Source organism: Polyodon spathula, chromosome 22, assembly GCF_017654505.1.
Source record: "Polyodon spathula isolate WHYD16114869_AA chromosome 22, ASM1765450v1, whole genome shotgun sequence".
Classification (NCBI taxonomy): Eukaryota; Metazoa; Chordata; class Actinopteri; order Acipenseriformes; family Polyodontidae; genus Polyodon; species Polyodon spathula.
The window spans coordinates 4,861,718-4,876,919 of NC_054555.1; the positions used below are offsets into that span (position 1 = coordinate 4,861,718).

The window sequence follows — 15,202 nt, forward strand, 5'->3', positions numbered from 1 at the left end:
ATTTTTCGATAAAACCTTTCGAAATCATCATCTTGGGAACAAATGAAGCGATTGATCTGACACTTGGCATATATCATCAGAATCCAAACCCGCATCAAGTTTGCGAAGCAGAAGTTGCTGTGATAAATTTTAATGTCAAAATGGCTGCCACAAATCTCCTCGAAAGGCGCCCCTAACAGCAAACTGCTGCTGTTTGAAAACCGTTTCACCAACAAACTCCAAACTTGGTAGTTATCGTCCCAGCAACGATGGGATACAAATATGTGAAAATGGTGATGTTTTATAAAACAAACTGGCCACCACTTATATGTTTATATTTTAAATTTAAATCTGCCTCAATTGACAAACAATTTACTTGACTAACTCCAAACTTCACAAGCACCATCCTTGACACTGTAACAATTTAACTGACTTTTTTAAAAAATAGTGTTGACCTGAAACCAAAATGGCTGTTTGATGCATTTTGTTTTAACTAAACCCGCCTCTTTCAGTAATTGCTTAAGTGTTTGGTACTGGTACTGGGTCTTGGAAGCCGTAAAACTGCCTGGCAGTTCTAGTTATTATTATTACTACATTTTCATTGTTAAGTATTGTAGGCCTGTGTATTTTTTTTTTTCCTTTCTTCATCCTGGTCTTTTATAATTGTGAACTTTAAACTCTGTTGACCCCATGAGAAAAAACGATCAATAGGGTAGCATAGCCCTGAAACAAAAACATTTTAGCTCAAGTGATTCTTTTCTGTGGAAAAGCAATACCACATTTTACTGCATTAATCAGGTAATATGGCCATTCTGAATTGTTGTAATGATGCCTTTTTAATTGCAGGGAATGGTCAGTGGTACAGTGTAAACAATAGCACATCTATGCTGGTTCAGTAGATTTAATGAAAGATTTTAACTTCAATTTCTAGAAGGATTTGTTTTTATTATACTTCACCTATGTGAAATACAAAAGCATAAATACACTGATAACATCAAACCAGAAGCCTCAGTGAAACATCAAAAGACACTTTCACAGCTGCCATCAATCCAATGTGTTCCTCTGCAAGCAAGAGGAAACAGCATTCAATTCTACAGAAAATAACCCTACAACCCCTGTCACCCAACAAGAAATAAGTCAGAAAAATCAAGGTTTCATATTTAGCACACTAAGGTTTAACATCAGTTAATCTATATGCTTGCCACAACAAAGAAATATAGCCTTTACTTGGTAATTACTGTTTTACCGTAACATGTTATATAACAATCACTATTGATTGAACTTTTTTTGGGGGGGGGGGGGGGGGGGGGGGGGGGGGGAGGAAAAATCAGATGCTTGATTTAATTTGACACTTAATACTTCCATTTCTGAGCTCAACATTGTGTGCCCAAAATAACCGGTTTTTATTCCTAAAAACATAGTTTTTGGGGTCTTACGTTTTTCTGCTGCTGCATTGTGTTCAGAAAAATGTGTCTCTAAAACATGTCTGAAATGCATAAACCTCAACAGGAATACAGCAGTCAAATTCTATAACCTTTAATTGCAAAAGTAACTGGTTCCATATTTCTAGTACAACAGTCAATACTCTAAGCAGTCTTGTTTTAACTAGAGTTCCTTATTTTAAATATTGTTACAAATAACAAATCCCCTGTATTTAGGTGTCATTTCTGTATAGACTACAGTAATTATGATTTTATAGATCTGTAAAATGTTAATGGTTTCTGACAACCATTAACTGGATTTCAACATACTTTTAAATTGTTCCAATTCAAAAAAAGATAAGAGTTTACATATTTTTTATTAATTTAACAACTGCTTGCCCAAGCCTTGCTCACACCTGAACTACAATTAAAAAAGCAAACACTGAAGATTACTTTTGCATATCTGAAAAACTCAACCCCTAGTTTTTAGGCAATTAGTTGGACTACCTCAACTCAAACTCGTAACAAGTCAATGAGGTGATATACTGAATGTAAGTAAATATGCATTTAATAAATAAATCATGCCATGATGGCAGATGACAGTATTTATTATAAACGTCAACTGCCCAAGTTATGTCAAATGATGGTCAAAAGGCTATTTCAGATGCTTGTACAATTTGGATGGTTGCAGTAGTTAGTCAATGTCCATCTCGGGCAGCTTGTTGTCTGTAGTTTCAGGGGCAGCAGGCTGGCCTTTGCTCGCTGGTGCTTTCTCATTGGAAGCTGGTGGAGTCTCTGTGTTTTCCTGTCCATTTACTGGGCCATTCTGTTCAGCTTCCTTCTGTTCCTCCTTTGGGGGCTCTACCTTCGGTTTGGGCTTTGAGACTATTGGGTTGCAGGCAGAAACCAGTTCCTGCAAGTAAGAAAAAATAAAAATAAAATGCAGTGTTGGTATAGAGATTTGGGATTACATCTAATATTACCAGACTGCAACTGACAATTAATCTTACAATATCCAAGTTCATTTCCTTAAGTTATTTATGATGAAAAATCAAACATTTGGTAATGCAAGAAACAGTAGTTTAACGAGATACTTTCTGCACAATAAAATTCTTCTGACGTTGCAGAGAAAAAAATCATAGTACATTTCGAAAACATGTTCCTTAATACAGCTATTATTTTTGAACACTGAACTCCATTGCCAGTATACACGTATGTCTACTCCCTCCTTCCACATTTAACATGGGACACATGTACAGATTCTGGCAGAGCTTCAGTTTTGTTTTTACCTTTGTTTTTGCTTGGATTTCCTTCACTTTGATGACAGGATCCAGAGTAAGACTCTGCTTGCTTTGCTGGTTCATTTTATTGTTCATCCAAGCCATAGCCTCATTTACCAACTTCTCCACTTTCTCCATATCAACTGCATCCAAGTGTTCATACTGCTCATCCTAAAATTCAAAAAGTACATATAATAGTTTAATAAACCAAACAGATCTGAGGAATCTTTATTTCAACGTGTTACGTGACTAGTGTTTAAGCTTGATTTGAAAACGGCCTATTACACATGCTGAAAAAAAATTGGACTTAGCAAGTGTTCAGTCTGCTTTCACATACTTGTCATTAGTCTGTTCTATGCAGCAACTATACCATACCATACCTGGTTTTTGTAGGCACCAACTACTTTCAAATAGTGTTGGACCCTTTTTCCAAGGTCATCAAAAGCCTTTGGTCTCTCTTCAGCCTCTTGACATCTCTCCTGAATGGGCTGGCCTAGTTTCTGGAGGGGGGGGGGGAGACAGAAGAAAAAAAAAAATTATTCTTCAGCTTTTTAGAAGATAGTAAAATTAAATGGTTAAAAAAGTTTGCATTCTTCTGGACAGAACCAACATTACCTTCAGTTCAGCTAGTTTGTCAATGTAAACTTGCTTCGGCTGGTCCTCCCCATCTTCATACAGCCAATTTTCTGTGTCTTCCAGCTTCAAAGACAGCAAGTCCCTATCCTGAATTTACAGAAACAATTTTTATTTCTTTCAAAAACAAATACATATGAATTGAATCCCATTGCATTTAGTTACACTACTCCTTTTGGGATAGTACAGCATGGCAGTATGCAAGTTTGTGGAAGAAACAAAAGAAAATACAGTACTTACATCATCACTAACAAACTTCTCCAGGAGACCACTCAGCTTGTCTCTCATTTCATACACATACTCCTCTACATTATTCTTTGCATCATTTCGTTCCTTTTCAAGTTTGTCCTGCATTATCATCTTACCCTGGGGTAAACAAACCACAAAAACAAATAATTTTATGAACCGTTATAAAAACAGAAAGCGCTGACAAATTAGCCATCAAGTCTAGAAACACATTATAGCCAGAATTTCAAGTCATGTAATTGATAAAAACTGATTAAGTATGTAGCGCAGAAATAGTGATGGTTAAAAGAAGCTCCTGTTTTACTAAGTATCAGAGACTTGTTTACGTTTACAAAAGAATAAGCCTTTATTAATAGTTGACATCTTCCATTTAATCTTGGTTGTTTAAAAGTTGGCTACCCCTCCAGGTGGGCTCAAATTGAATAGTTCTGATACAAGTATGGTTTGTGAAGAAATTACCTCGTTTTCAACAAACAAGTTCAGTGTATCGTTGCTCAGTTGCCACTGCAAGCTGTGTTCAATGGGAAGATCCACAGTCTTTGTTTTTACTTTGGGTTTCTTCGCCTGTGGGGGTTGATCATTTTTCTTTTCCTGTTTTGTCTCTTCTGTAGAAGTCTGAACACAAAAATAAAACATTTAGTATTTACTCTTCAGTTCAACGACTAAATGTTGAAAACCATCTGCGCCTACAAACTTGTAGTCTAATTTAAATATAATCTTGGTATGAACTAAACAGTTCAGAAACACATGCAAAGAGGACTGACAATGCATTGTTTTTCATAGTTACCTCCATTTCGTCGGGTTCATTCTTTTTTCCAGCAGTTTCTTTTTGCGGGCTTGCATCACCTTGAGATTTTTCATCCTCTTGATCTACATGCATTTTATTCTGTAACAGGCAACAGCAACCCAATATTACGGGAATCCATAAGAACACTACATAATAGTCTTCTGGATTGCTATAAAATCTGACATGATTTTCAAAATCAAACCCAAGAATAAAACCTGAAGTGTAACACTGGATGTATCTTTAGTAAACTCAGACCTTGTTTGTAGCAGCTACTATTTGTTACCTTCAGCCTAGACTATAGAATTATCTTTAACTTTTAGTTTTACAATAGAAACTTGAATTCAGGTTTCACTTTTTACATGCTGTCACTTCATATAACTACCCAGTTTAACCTTGCCAAGTAAAAGAAAACCAAGGGATTAATATAAAATTACTGAACCATTAAAAACCTGAAACAATTTTTTCGCCAACCTCCAAAGCCAGTTTGTATGCGTGCTTTCATGTTGTTGTTTCTGTTTCAGGTTAACACACACAACAATACAAACCCCCCCCCCCCCAAAAAAAAAAAAACAGTGCGATTACTTTATCATAGACAGAGCAAGGTAGGAATGATATTTTTTAAAACTGTATTAGCGCTTTCTTTAGCAATTCACAGATATTCTTTGCATAGTATACAGTACCATACTTTGGTGTTTTAGACAAACTGATATACCTGCCATTGTTCATTTATAATGTCCTGATGTTAATAAAGCAGCTAGTACAACTACTCCCTAAGGTGATATTTTTTCATATCCGATGGACCCCTGAAGCCAATTAAATCGGATATGACAGTATTATATTTACTGTATCATAGCTCACAGAAGTACTGTTTAACATTTAAGACAGTCTGTTGCCAGCAATATATTAGTTACCTCCTCCTCCTTTGTTTGTTGCTCAGTTTCCATTGGTTCTTCACCTTCCTCTAATTTTTGTACCTCCACAAGAGAGGCAGTTGACACACTAAAAATGCCGTGTACATTCACTCGGACTTTAACTTTAATTTTGGAACTCTCCCCATTAGCCTGAGGAACCACCTTCTGAATCACAAACTGACCTACAGAGAAAATACATGATTAAGAAATGTTAATTACCACAATACATTTTTTCTGTTTACGTCTGGCATTAACATATACCGAGGATGCATCCACTAACACCATTAGATACCAATAGTTTGAGCTATCATTTCTGATACAAGTTTCAAATGCATTTACATGTAAGGGACATGTTCATTATTTTACATTTCATGTCACCCCAACACCCTTTCTTCCCTTTGCCTGGGTTTGACAATAAAACAGGATTTTTATCATATTAGTGGCTGAAAATGATATAGATTGGAGGATGGAAATAGAATCCTCTTCAAACCTCACCTATAGAGGGATCTGGATAAGGCAGTTCTTTAGGACAGTTGTAATACGCTTCCAAAGAAAAAGCTTCCTTTCTGTAGAAAGTTAGAACTTTGGAGAATGGTGCTGCATGATTCTTCTGGAATACTTCACAGTCACTAAAAAAATAGAAGGCGGCATCAAAACCTGCTAAAGCGACAACACTTTCACGAGAAAACAACATTGAAAGACTTGGTCAACGATGAACGAGGTCCCACCTTAGTCCTTCTTCTGCTGCAGAATTCCACTTTAGGGAGATTGGATAAGGAACCAGATCCGTAATGGAAAACTCTCTCACTTTGAATGCAGGGGACAGAATAGCACACTGAATGAAAAAATAAATTACAGGATTACTATATGACATACAAACAAAATAAATCTAAACATTAACTTTGTGAAACTAAATAATTGACTTGGGATTTAGATATACTAATGCTGTTAAATGATGTGAAGCCCACTTAGTTCAAAACTGTAAATGGGCTCCCAAGGAACAAGGACAGGACCACCAAATGAAGTGATCCGTAATACAGCCTTACCTGAAGGGCACAGCCTCGAGCAACAGCCTCATCCGCGTTTAAGGTTGTGCAGATTTCTTTGCCAAAGAATTTGCCAATTCTTTCTTTCACTGCTGGGATTCTTGTAGCACCACCCACAATTTCAACAGCATAAATATCTTCTTTCTTCAGCCCTTTACATTTGGGAGGGACAAACAATACATCACTTAATATTGCTTCAAAGAGCCACTTGACTTTTATACTTACACATTTCTTAAATGATTTAATACTCTATTACAAGATTAACTTACTCGCTTGTTCCAAAATGCTGCGGAGTGGAGCTTCTACTTTAGCAAACAGTCCTGCACACATCTCCTCAAATTGCCCTCTTAAAAAAAAAAAAAAAAAAAAAAACACAAACCATTAGTTCTTGTTTGTTCTGAAAACACCATAGCCTCTTGTAAAAGTGTTTAAGATTTGATAAATATTAACTAAATTATACTTAAAGTGTAGTAGTCTTGGTTATCCTAATAATTGTACCTGTTCAGTTTTCCAGAAACATCAATGTCATTCATGAAACATTCAATATTCAAGGGTAGATCTGAAGAATTGGCGCTCATCAGCTTCTTCAGTTTCTCACACTCCTGATAAAGCCGCAGAAGTGCTTTGATCTTCGATTTAACATCCAGTTTGTACTTTTTACCAAATTCTACACAGAAGTGATCAACTAAAACTTCATCAAAATCTTTTCCACCCAAATGTGGATCAAAAGCCGTAGCAAGAACCTAGAAAATAAATTAAAATAAATAATTCACAGGAATAATCTATTTTACATTAAGGTTACAATAAACTTTGTTTTTACATGAAATTGCAACCAGTCAAAATATGAAATCATGCTCCAAACACTTTGCCATATAGCATTAAAATATTTACCTTCAGTTTTCCTTTGTTGAAGGCACAGACTGAAACCTGGTAAGCCGAATGTCCCAAATCAACAAACACAACATTTCTTGGCTTTTCCTCTGGGGCAGGAAGATCTTGTTTATAAATTCCATACGCTAGTGCAACTAGAATGAATACACATAAAGAACTGGGTAAACTACCTTTTAAAAACAGATGTAAACAATGGGTTCTTCAATCTGGTTAAACAAAACAACCTATATTACATCTATCTACTACACACACTAAAACAGCTTTCTATTTAATCGTTAATAGTGTATGAATTTATTAAGAAAGCCAGTCAAAGCTCAGCATGCACCTATCTTTTTTCAGCTTTCAGGTTACCTGCTGTGGTTTCATTCATGAGCCTCAGACAATTAAACCCTGCAATCTGAGCAGCATCCATCATCGACCTCCTCTCGGCATCTGTGTAGAAACAGGGAACCTGTGAAATAAAAAGTTACATTTAAAAAAACAAGCTAATTGATGTTTGTTAAGCACTGCGAACAAGTGTGGACTAGATAGACTACTATATTTCAATTGGATGCGATAGTCTGTAAATGAAGTTTTCTAATGCTCTTGTATGTAAACCTCTGAAACTGCATGAATAAAAAGGTTTTGATAGTACAAATGTTCACAACATAAAAGACTGTTAAGACTACATTTCAATACACATTCACATGGTGGGCTTACATTTTAAATCAGCTGGTGAAAACGTTCAACTTACTGATATGACGCAATCTGCCACAGGTTTTTTCATTGCATTTTCTGCCGTCTCCTTTAGTTTGGTCATTAGCATGCCTGCCACTTGCTCAGCACTAAAGACTTTCTCCTCCTCCATGTACATCAGCTTTATGCACAAAAACAAAAAAGACAGCAAGACCCATGACCTGAAAATACGTATTCAAAAGGAATGCCTAAAACCACTGTCTCATGTACAAATTGTGACACTAGACAAGATTCAAGCATTCCACCTGATCCATCAGGTCACGTGTAATAAACTGTGGAGGCTCAGCTGTTTATTACTACATTTCACAAAATAATTTCTCCACTTTTCTCCCTCTCCCCAAAAAAAGATATCTTCCCCACTATTGCTTTACCTTGATGCCAGTTGTGCCTGTTGGCATTTGGGCAAGTTCATATGGAAGTTTGGCTTTTTCTGACTGAATAAAAGGGTCAGTGTATGCCCGGCCAAGGAACCGTTTAAATCCATGAACTGTGTTTTTAGAATTTGAGACCACCTGGAAGAAAACAAACAATCAGCAAAAAGCTAATTAGTCTATAAAACTACTTTAATGCAAAGCAATAATACAATAAATGAAATATCCATCTCTGTGACTGAACAATTAACCACTTCAGACTTCTCAATGTTTTACTGCTGTGTGCCTACATAGCTACAGTAGGAGTAATGGACACATACAGCACCAGCAGTACATAACCACAGGGATGTTCTGCTCCATTCAGGGGAATCAGATGTTTTTCTATATATTTTAAATTTAGACTAGCTTAAATTTGACTGAGTTGCTAAATCAATCCATGATGCACACACAGAACCTAACAAATCACTGAATGATAGCAATTACAACTAAAACAAAATTAGTTCTGCCAGAAGCGCAATTAATTTTAATATGAAATAAATCAGGCATCAGGTTTGTGCTCTGCCAGCAAATTATACTTGGTGAAATATCTGCAGTCAGCATTTAAGTCTTTTAAATATTTATTCAATGAAGACATACCTGACTTTTAGCAGCTGCTCCAATCGAACGATTCCGTGGCCCAAATGACACAAAAGACCTAGAAAAAAAAAACATATTTGAATGTAGTTGTCTTATGCCTTGCAGAGGTGAACCTATACAGTAGTTATCTATGCCCTGCTGTGGCCATTAATGTAGTTAAGGATTACAGCAAAAAACTAAATCGTGAAAGATTCCAGGGCCCAAAATAATTTATCTCCATACAAAGCTATTGATCAATACTTGTTTGAATATAACCATAAAAACAATATATAAAAACAATTGTGAAAAAAGGAACACGCCAGCCGAAACAAATCTGTTAGTAACAGATGCACACACCACTGCCAATGTAAAAATAAAAACAGACCTAGAGAGAGCTGTAGTCAGAAAGTTTACATACCCCAATGGAAATGTATAATTTCTAGAAATTTCTCAAACAAATGAACTTTTGAAAAAAAAAAAAAAAAAAAAAAAAAAGCAAAAGGTTTTGCTTTTGTGGATGAGGGGGAAAAAGTTACAAGAAACTAGATGTCTACAATTATTTTTCAGCAATATTTTTGCTAATCGAAAAGTATTATTGCCCTTTGATGCTATGATAGTATTGTCTACAAGGTGCTATAACTTTCAATACATAACCTAATTCTATTTATATAAAAAAAAAAAAAAAAAAAATGCATACTCCAGAAGCACAGTACTAACTGTTCCAGCACCACTTTCTTTCTGAATGTCTGTCACTTTGTTTAGTCAGAGTGCTGGATGACACCAAAGCGGCATAGGTGTAGAAAGACGGACCAACGCAAACCTGTACATTCTTTCCATTGGCAAGACCAGTAATCCAATTCTGTCGCTGGCCTGTCTTTCTACACCGATCACCCGGTGAATAGGCTACCGACTGGACACTAAAAACACGCAAGTCATCAAATTATACATTACCAAAGGTGCAGAAGGCCTCTGAATGTAGCATGTTATTTTACTAAATCTACCGGTTGTTAAACTTAAGCAAAGAAAACGATGCATTTTGGTTTACAATGATCATTTTTAATACACCATTAGAGTTTAACAGACTGTTACCTGTACCCTAATGTTATAAATATCTGCAGCTGCCGGCATTATTACACACAGAAAACGCAGCATTCACGTGTGTAGCCTTAATTGTTTCCTTCCTTATCTCCGACACAAGGCCTCATACACTGGTTGTAATATATAACCGTTCGGAGTCCCGTTTGAAAACCTAGATGTATTCTGCAACAGTAAAGCTGTTTTTGTGGATATACTCACGGTGTGCTACGATCGCTGTACTCGTTCGCTACGGTCTCAATCCCTCCGGCCCTGGCTACCGCAACATAGCAGCTCTGGAAGCCGACATCAATCCCCACCACTGACATCTTTCAAGAATCTACGAAACAATAAACAATAACGGTATCTTAAAACACCAAAACGCCTCCTGGTGTTTAAAATAAATTGGTGAATATAAAAATTAAGAACGGTTTAGACTGGAATTAACCTCCCCCAAAAAAAATTTAAAAAAAAAAAAAAAAAAAGTTGTTTTCTATTGCCTCCGCCAGCGAATTCACTGCACCTTCTTTGAAAGCCGGCTAGTGAGTGTGGTGTGTGTCTCTCTCACAACAAAGTCTCACCGCGGCTGTCTGGATATCGCGAGTTTTAAATTCTTCCAGATATGTCTAGATGTTTCTGAACCCTCTGAATTTGAAAAGCGTGTTGAAGCCGTTTTAATAATCATTATACCACCCATTATATATATATATATATATATATATATATATATATATATATATATATATATATATATATATATATATATATATATATATAATATCTATATATATAGATATATATATATGGAAGGTCTGATTTTTGTCTTTATATAAGACAAAAATCAGACCTTCCATATATATATGGTGTGTGTATGTGTTTTCGCAGTTTTTTTTTCTTCTTTTTGTTATGTGTATGTTGTACTGATGAAATACGAGTGACAGGTAATGGCCAATTTAGACGATAGAATAGAGCAGAGTTCTCCAGCCCTGGTCCTGGAGATCCCCTAGCCAGCAGGTTTTCTAGTCTTTACGTCATCAGTGGCTAAAGATCTGGAACACCTGTTAATCTTGACTAATTAAGCCCATAATTGGTTCAATTAAGTAACTGAGAGCTCGGGTGAAGCGAAAACCAGAAAAACCAGCAGCTCTCCGGGACCAGACACCGCTGAAATAGAGCAATAATTAACTTATACAATAAATTACAACAGATTCGGACACTCTCCCTAACTTGTGCTTAATAATTTCCTAACTAACTTTCACATTGGATAAGCAATTATCTATGAAAATATCAAATTAGGTCTACTGCTGTAGGTCTTGTTTTTATAAAACAGTTTGCAGTTCTGTTCTAGAAGTCGGTCAGTTTATTTACCGATCAATAACAGTTTCATGAATATTTAATTTTATTCACACACAAAAAAAAAAATGTTAAAAAAACGAGTAGTTTTGTGAATTGGGTTCATCTTTTGTCTCAGCTCCTTGGAGATGTTGAACGAGGGAGTGTGTGGATGACATTGGTATCCCATGTTGCACTGCTTTATCAGGGCTTACAAGATGGCGACGCCCATGCACAGAATAATTGCTCGTAGGCAGGCGTAAGTAGAAAATTGTTCTGACATTTAATTATATGTTGTAATTAATGCCTATCAAAATACATACTATTGTCCCACTGCTTACAGAACTCTCTCTCTCTCTCTCTCTCTCTCTCTCTCTCTCTCTCTCTCTCTCTGTGTATATATATATGTATGTGTATGTATATATATATATATATATATATATATATATATATATATATATATATATATATATTATATATATAGATCTATATATTATATACATTTGTTGAATGTATGTGTGTGTATACACACACATATATGTATGTATTATGTATGTATATGTATTATGTATACATATATATTTATATATATACCCGTTTAGGTCGGTTATGGTTGGCTAGGTTTTTTGATCCAAAAACAAAGTACTTGCTTGTATGCTTTGATGACATCCGAAACATTATTTTGTTATTTTTAATGATGATAATTGCAAAATTTTTTTAAACTAACGTCGACAAAAAATTTTCATTAAGCCGCTGTCACATTGTGAGGTTATACCCGGTGTTCACACACACTCCTGGTTACTTACTAACGTATTTATATATATATATATATATATATATATATATATATATATATATATATATATATATATATATATATATATATTTGTTTATGTTTTTCTTTTGTTTTAGGGAGGCTAACAAACAGTATGTCCGATGTCAGAAATGTTTAGAATTTGGCCATTGGACGTACGAATGTACTGGGAAGAGGAAATATCTACACAGACACTCCAGAACCGTAGAATTGAAGAAGAAATTAAAGGAGAGTGAAAACAACTTGACATCTATGCCAGTGTAAGATTATTTTGTGTGTGCGCGTGCACGGGCTGTTTTGGTTTGACATTAATGGATGAGTTTATGTATTAGTGAGGTCTCATTCATCTCAGGTCTGCACTGCTACTTTGGAAAGGATACTGATTCGGTGATTGGAAAACTGCCTATCCATTTGTGATTTATTACAAGAAGTAGTGACTTTTCAACTGAGCTGTGAATGGCTGACCTGTTATCTGTTTTCTTTTTTTTTTTTTTTTTTTAAAGATTGTCATTGTGAAGAAATATTGCTTTCACATTTGTTACAAGAAATGATTATGCATATAGTGTGTATCGGTAACGGGGACATTGTATGTAATGGTACTGAATGCCTGAGCTATTAAAGGCTTCAATGTAAACTATATTGAGAAGCACTGGTGTGTTTTTCATTAATTGAGCATGAACATTTATTATGATTTTCTGTTAAGTATGTAATCCAGTTGTCTATTACATTGTATGTACGCATATGTAATTCCTATCTTTAATTTTTTAGACCAGGCAGTGAAGGAGCAAGTGAAAAGAAGACCAAGACAAAAAAGAAAAGGTAATTTTGAGTCTGTTTTTATTTTCTTTCTTGTTTTATTGTTGTGATGAGGCTACAAAGAAGATAGGCCTTGATCTTTTCAAGAAGTTTTGTGGATCAGTAAGGTTTAAAAAAATAAATAAAAAGGTGGGAGAAACATTGTAACCCGTTTTTCTGTCCACACCTCCCTATGAATGAGCAAGCTGTCTCTTGAATTCCTGCAATTTACACGACACCGCTGAAGTTTTTGTCATCCCTGCCCCCCCCCACAGATCCAAGGATTCAAGTAGCTCCAGCAGCAGCAGCTCCAGTAGTTCGTCCAGTGACTCTTCCTCAGACAGTGACTCTTCCTCCTCGGACAGTGACAGCAATGAGAGCTCCAGCTCCTCCTCCTCCTCCAGCTCCAGCAGCGACTCGGACTCCAGCAGCTCCGACAGCAAGCCTCCCAAGAAAAGGAAGAAGAAATAAGATGAATGGTTTTGATCCAGATCAGAGTTCCAGCCCTGTTTTACTGCTCTGTTCAGACTGATTTTTATAGGTTTATCATGTAAATAAAACCTAAAACAAACCTTGGGACTTCTAGTGGCAGAAGTTGTCAGTAAGGGTTTCCTGAAAAGAGGTATAGACCAGGTACATTTACAAACCTTTACTAGTGTGACGAAGAGCTCTTCCAAAAGGGTTATCTTTTAAGAGTAAGAAAGTGTTTATACTAGTGTGTTATTTCTTCAACAACAATATTCCATATTTGACACGGTGACCTAAAAAAAAAAAAAAAAACTTTGTTAACCATGGTTTACAGCTGTTTTCTCTGGACTGTTTCCATTGTGTGTATTTGATCACATGCAAGATAAGGGGACCAGAGATTTGCATGTTTGTGAACTACAAGTTGGTTATTCAAATTATTTTACACGGGGGTCATTTTCAAGGTTTTTCAAAATTAACAATGAATAAATAATATTTTTGTAAATGACAACTTTATCATAATTCCAGAGTGTGCATTTGTATTTTTTTGTTTGTTTTTATTGTATATAATAGAAGTGTTAAACTTATTTTTAAACTTGTGTTTTCACTCTACTTCAATTATTAAATACTAGTTTATACTGTTGTCACACTTGACCTAGGTCACACTTATCCCCAAATTAACATAGTTCAAGTTTAATTTGACGTATACATGATATGTAATTGTAAAATTACAGCACCCTTCCTAGTATTGTTAAATGTTTTGTTTCTCTAACAGTAGCATTGTAATGTTTGGCACATAAGAGGGTAATTTGAAGTATCTGTCTTAAGACATTTTTGTAGTTGTCAGTTTCTTTTTTTAAATAAAGGGGTTTTTAAGTGTGTGTAAGCCTTTTAATCTTATCTGTGTGTCAAAGTGAACAATAAGAATAGTAACTATATGTACAGAGGTTAGACGAAATGGTCAGCGAGGAAGGCACTGCTATAAGCAATGAAACTAAAACACATTTGATTAGGTCTGGAGGGATACATAATCAGTATTCTTTAGGGAAGTTATGGAGATGAAGTCTACTTCAATCTGCTTGAGACACTATAACAAAATTATTTTGTGCATCTAACTACAGCTATGACCAAAAGTTTTGCATCACCAAGAATTTTAGGATTGAGACATAATTAAAAAAAATAACACTATGCACCTAATTTAGATCGTTTATGTAACATCATGTAATCAAACAAACTACAAAATGATATTGCGAAAGTCTACCTAAAGCCCTAATAGTAGTACAGTGTTTAATGCTAAATTTTTCAGATTGTTAGTTTTCCCCTAAGTATATGGAAAACTACAAAGTAGTATGCAATTCAACATGTTAACATTATTCAGCAGGTTTCTTTTGACTTTATGAAGCAAAAATAGTTTGATCTGTAGGGTGATGTGAAACTTTTAGCCATAGTTATATGCACCAATTATCAATCTGCCCAAATCTATTGTCTTTGTGAACCTGCAGATTACACATCAGGTATTCATTTTAATAAAACATTAACAGGATGTGTGCAGACAAGTGGGTTGCTAGCTTGGTGAATATGGGACAACACCTTCAAAGTGGAGGTAATTAGTAGCTAAGAAAATAGTTCCATAAATGTTCTCCGCCATGCACATCTATTTATTTTAAGTTTTCAAATGTGCAGTTTTGATAGATGTTATGACAAACATGTATTTTCATTTCAAAACATGATACCGGGTACAGTACTACTGTGGATTAAGGAACATTGTTTGCAAGGCATGCTTTTTAGATTGTCTTGTCCTTTCTGA

General features: G+C 35.4%; 2 protein-coding genes across 2 annotated transcripts; one reads left to right on the forward strand and one right to left on the reverse strand.

The window, feature by feature from the left end:
• Window positions 1-1,285: 1,285 nt before the first annotated feature.
• Window positions 1,286-10,536, reverse strand: LOC121297193 (heat shock 70 kDa protein 4-like). Its single transcript, XM_041223319.1, has 19 exons — window positions 10,212-10,536; window positions 8,937-8,994; window positions 8,301-8,441; window positions 7,928-8,050; window positions 7,546-7,645; window positions 7,195-7,328; window positions 6,802-7,046; window positions 6,573-6,649; window positions 6,304-6,455; window positions 5,986-6,092; window positions 5,753-5,886; window positions 5,258-5,439; window positions 4,347-4,445; window positions 4,019-4,174; window positions 3,554-3,679; window positions 3,296-3,403; window positions 3,061-3,180; window positions 2,690-2,851; window positions 1,286-2,313 (listed from the first exon to the last, which is right to left on the reverse strand). The coding sequence occupies exons 1-19, from the start codon at window positions 10,316-10,318 to the stop codon at window positions 2,095-2,097; spliced, it is 2,550 nt and encodes an 849-aa protein (XP_041079253.1). The 5' UTR covers window positions 10,319-10,536; the 3' UTR covers window positions 1,286-2,094.
• Window positions 10,537-11,397: 861 nt separating this feature from the next.
• On the forward strand, window positions 11,398-14,276 carry LOC121297370 (zinc finger CCHC domain-containing protein 10-like). The gene is made up of 4 exons (XM_041223658.1): window positions 11,398-11,580; window positions 12,234-12,395; window positions 12,904-12,954; window positions 13,206-14,276. Exons 1-4 carry the CDS (start codon window positions 11,510-11,512, stop codon window positions 13,399-13,401), a joined length of 480 nt encoding a protein of 159 aa, XP_041079592.1. The 5' UTR covers window positions 11,398-11,509; the 3' UTR covers window positions 13,402-14,276.
• Window positions 14,277-15,202: the final 926 nt, after the last annotated feature.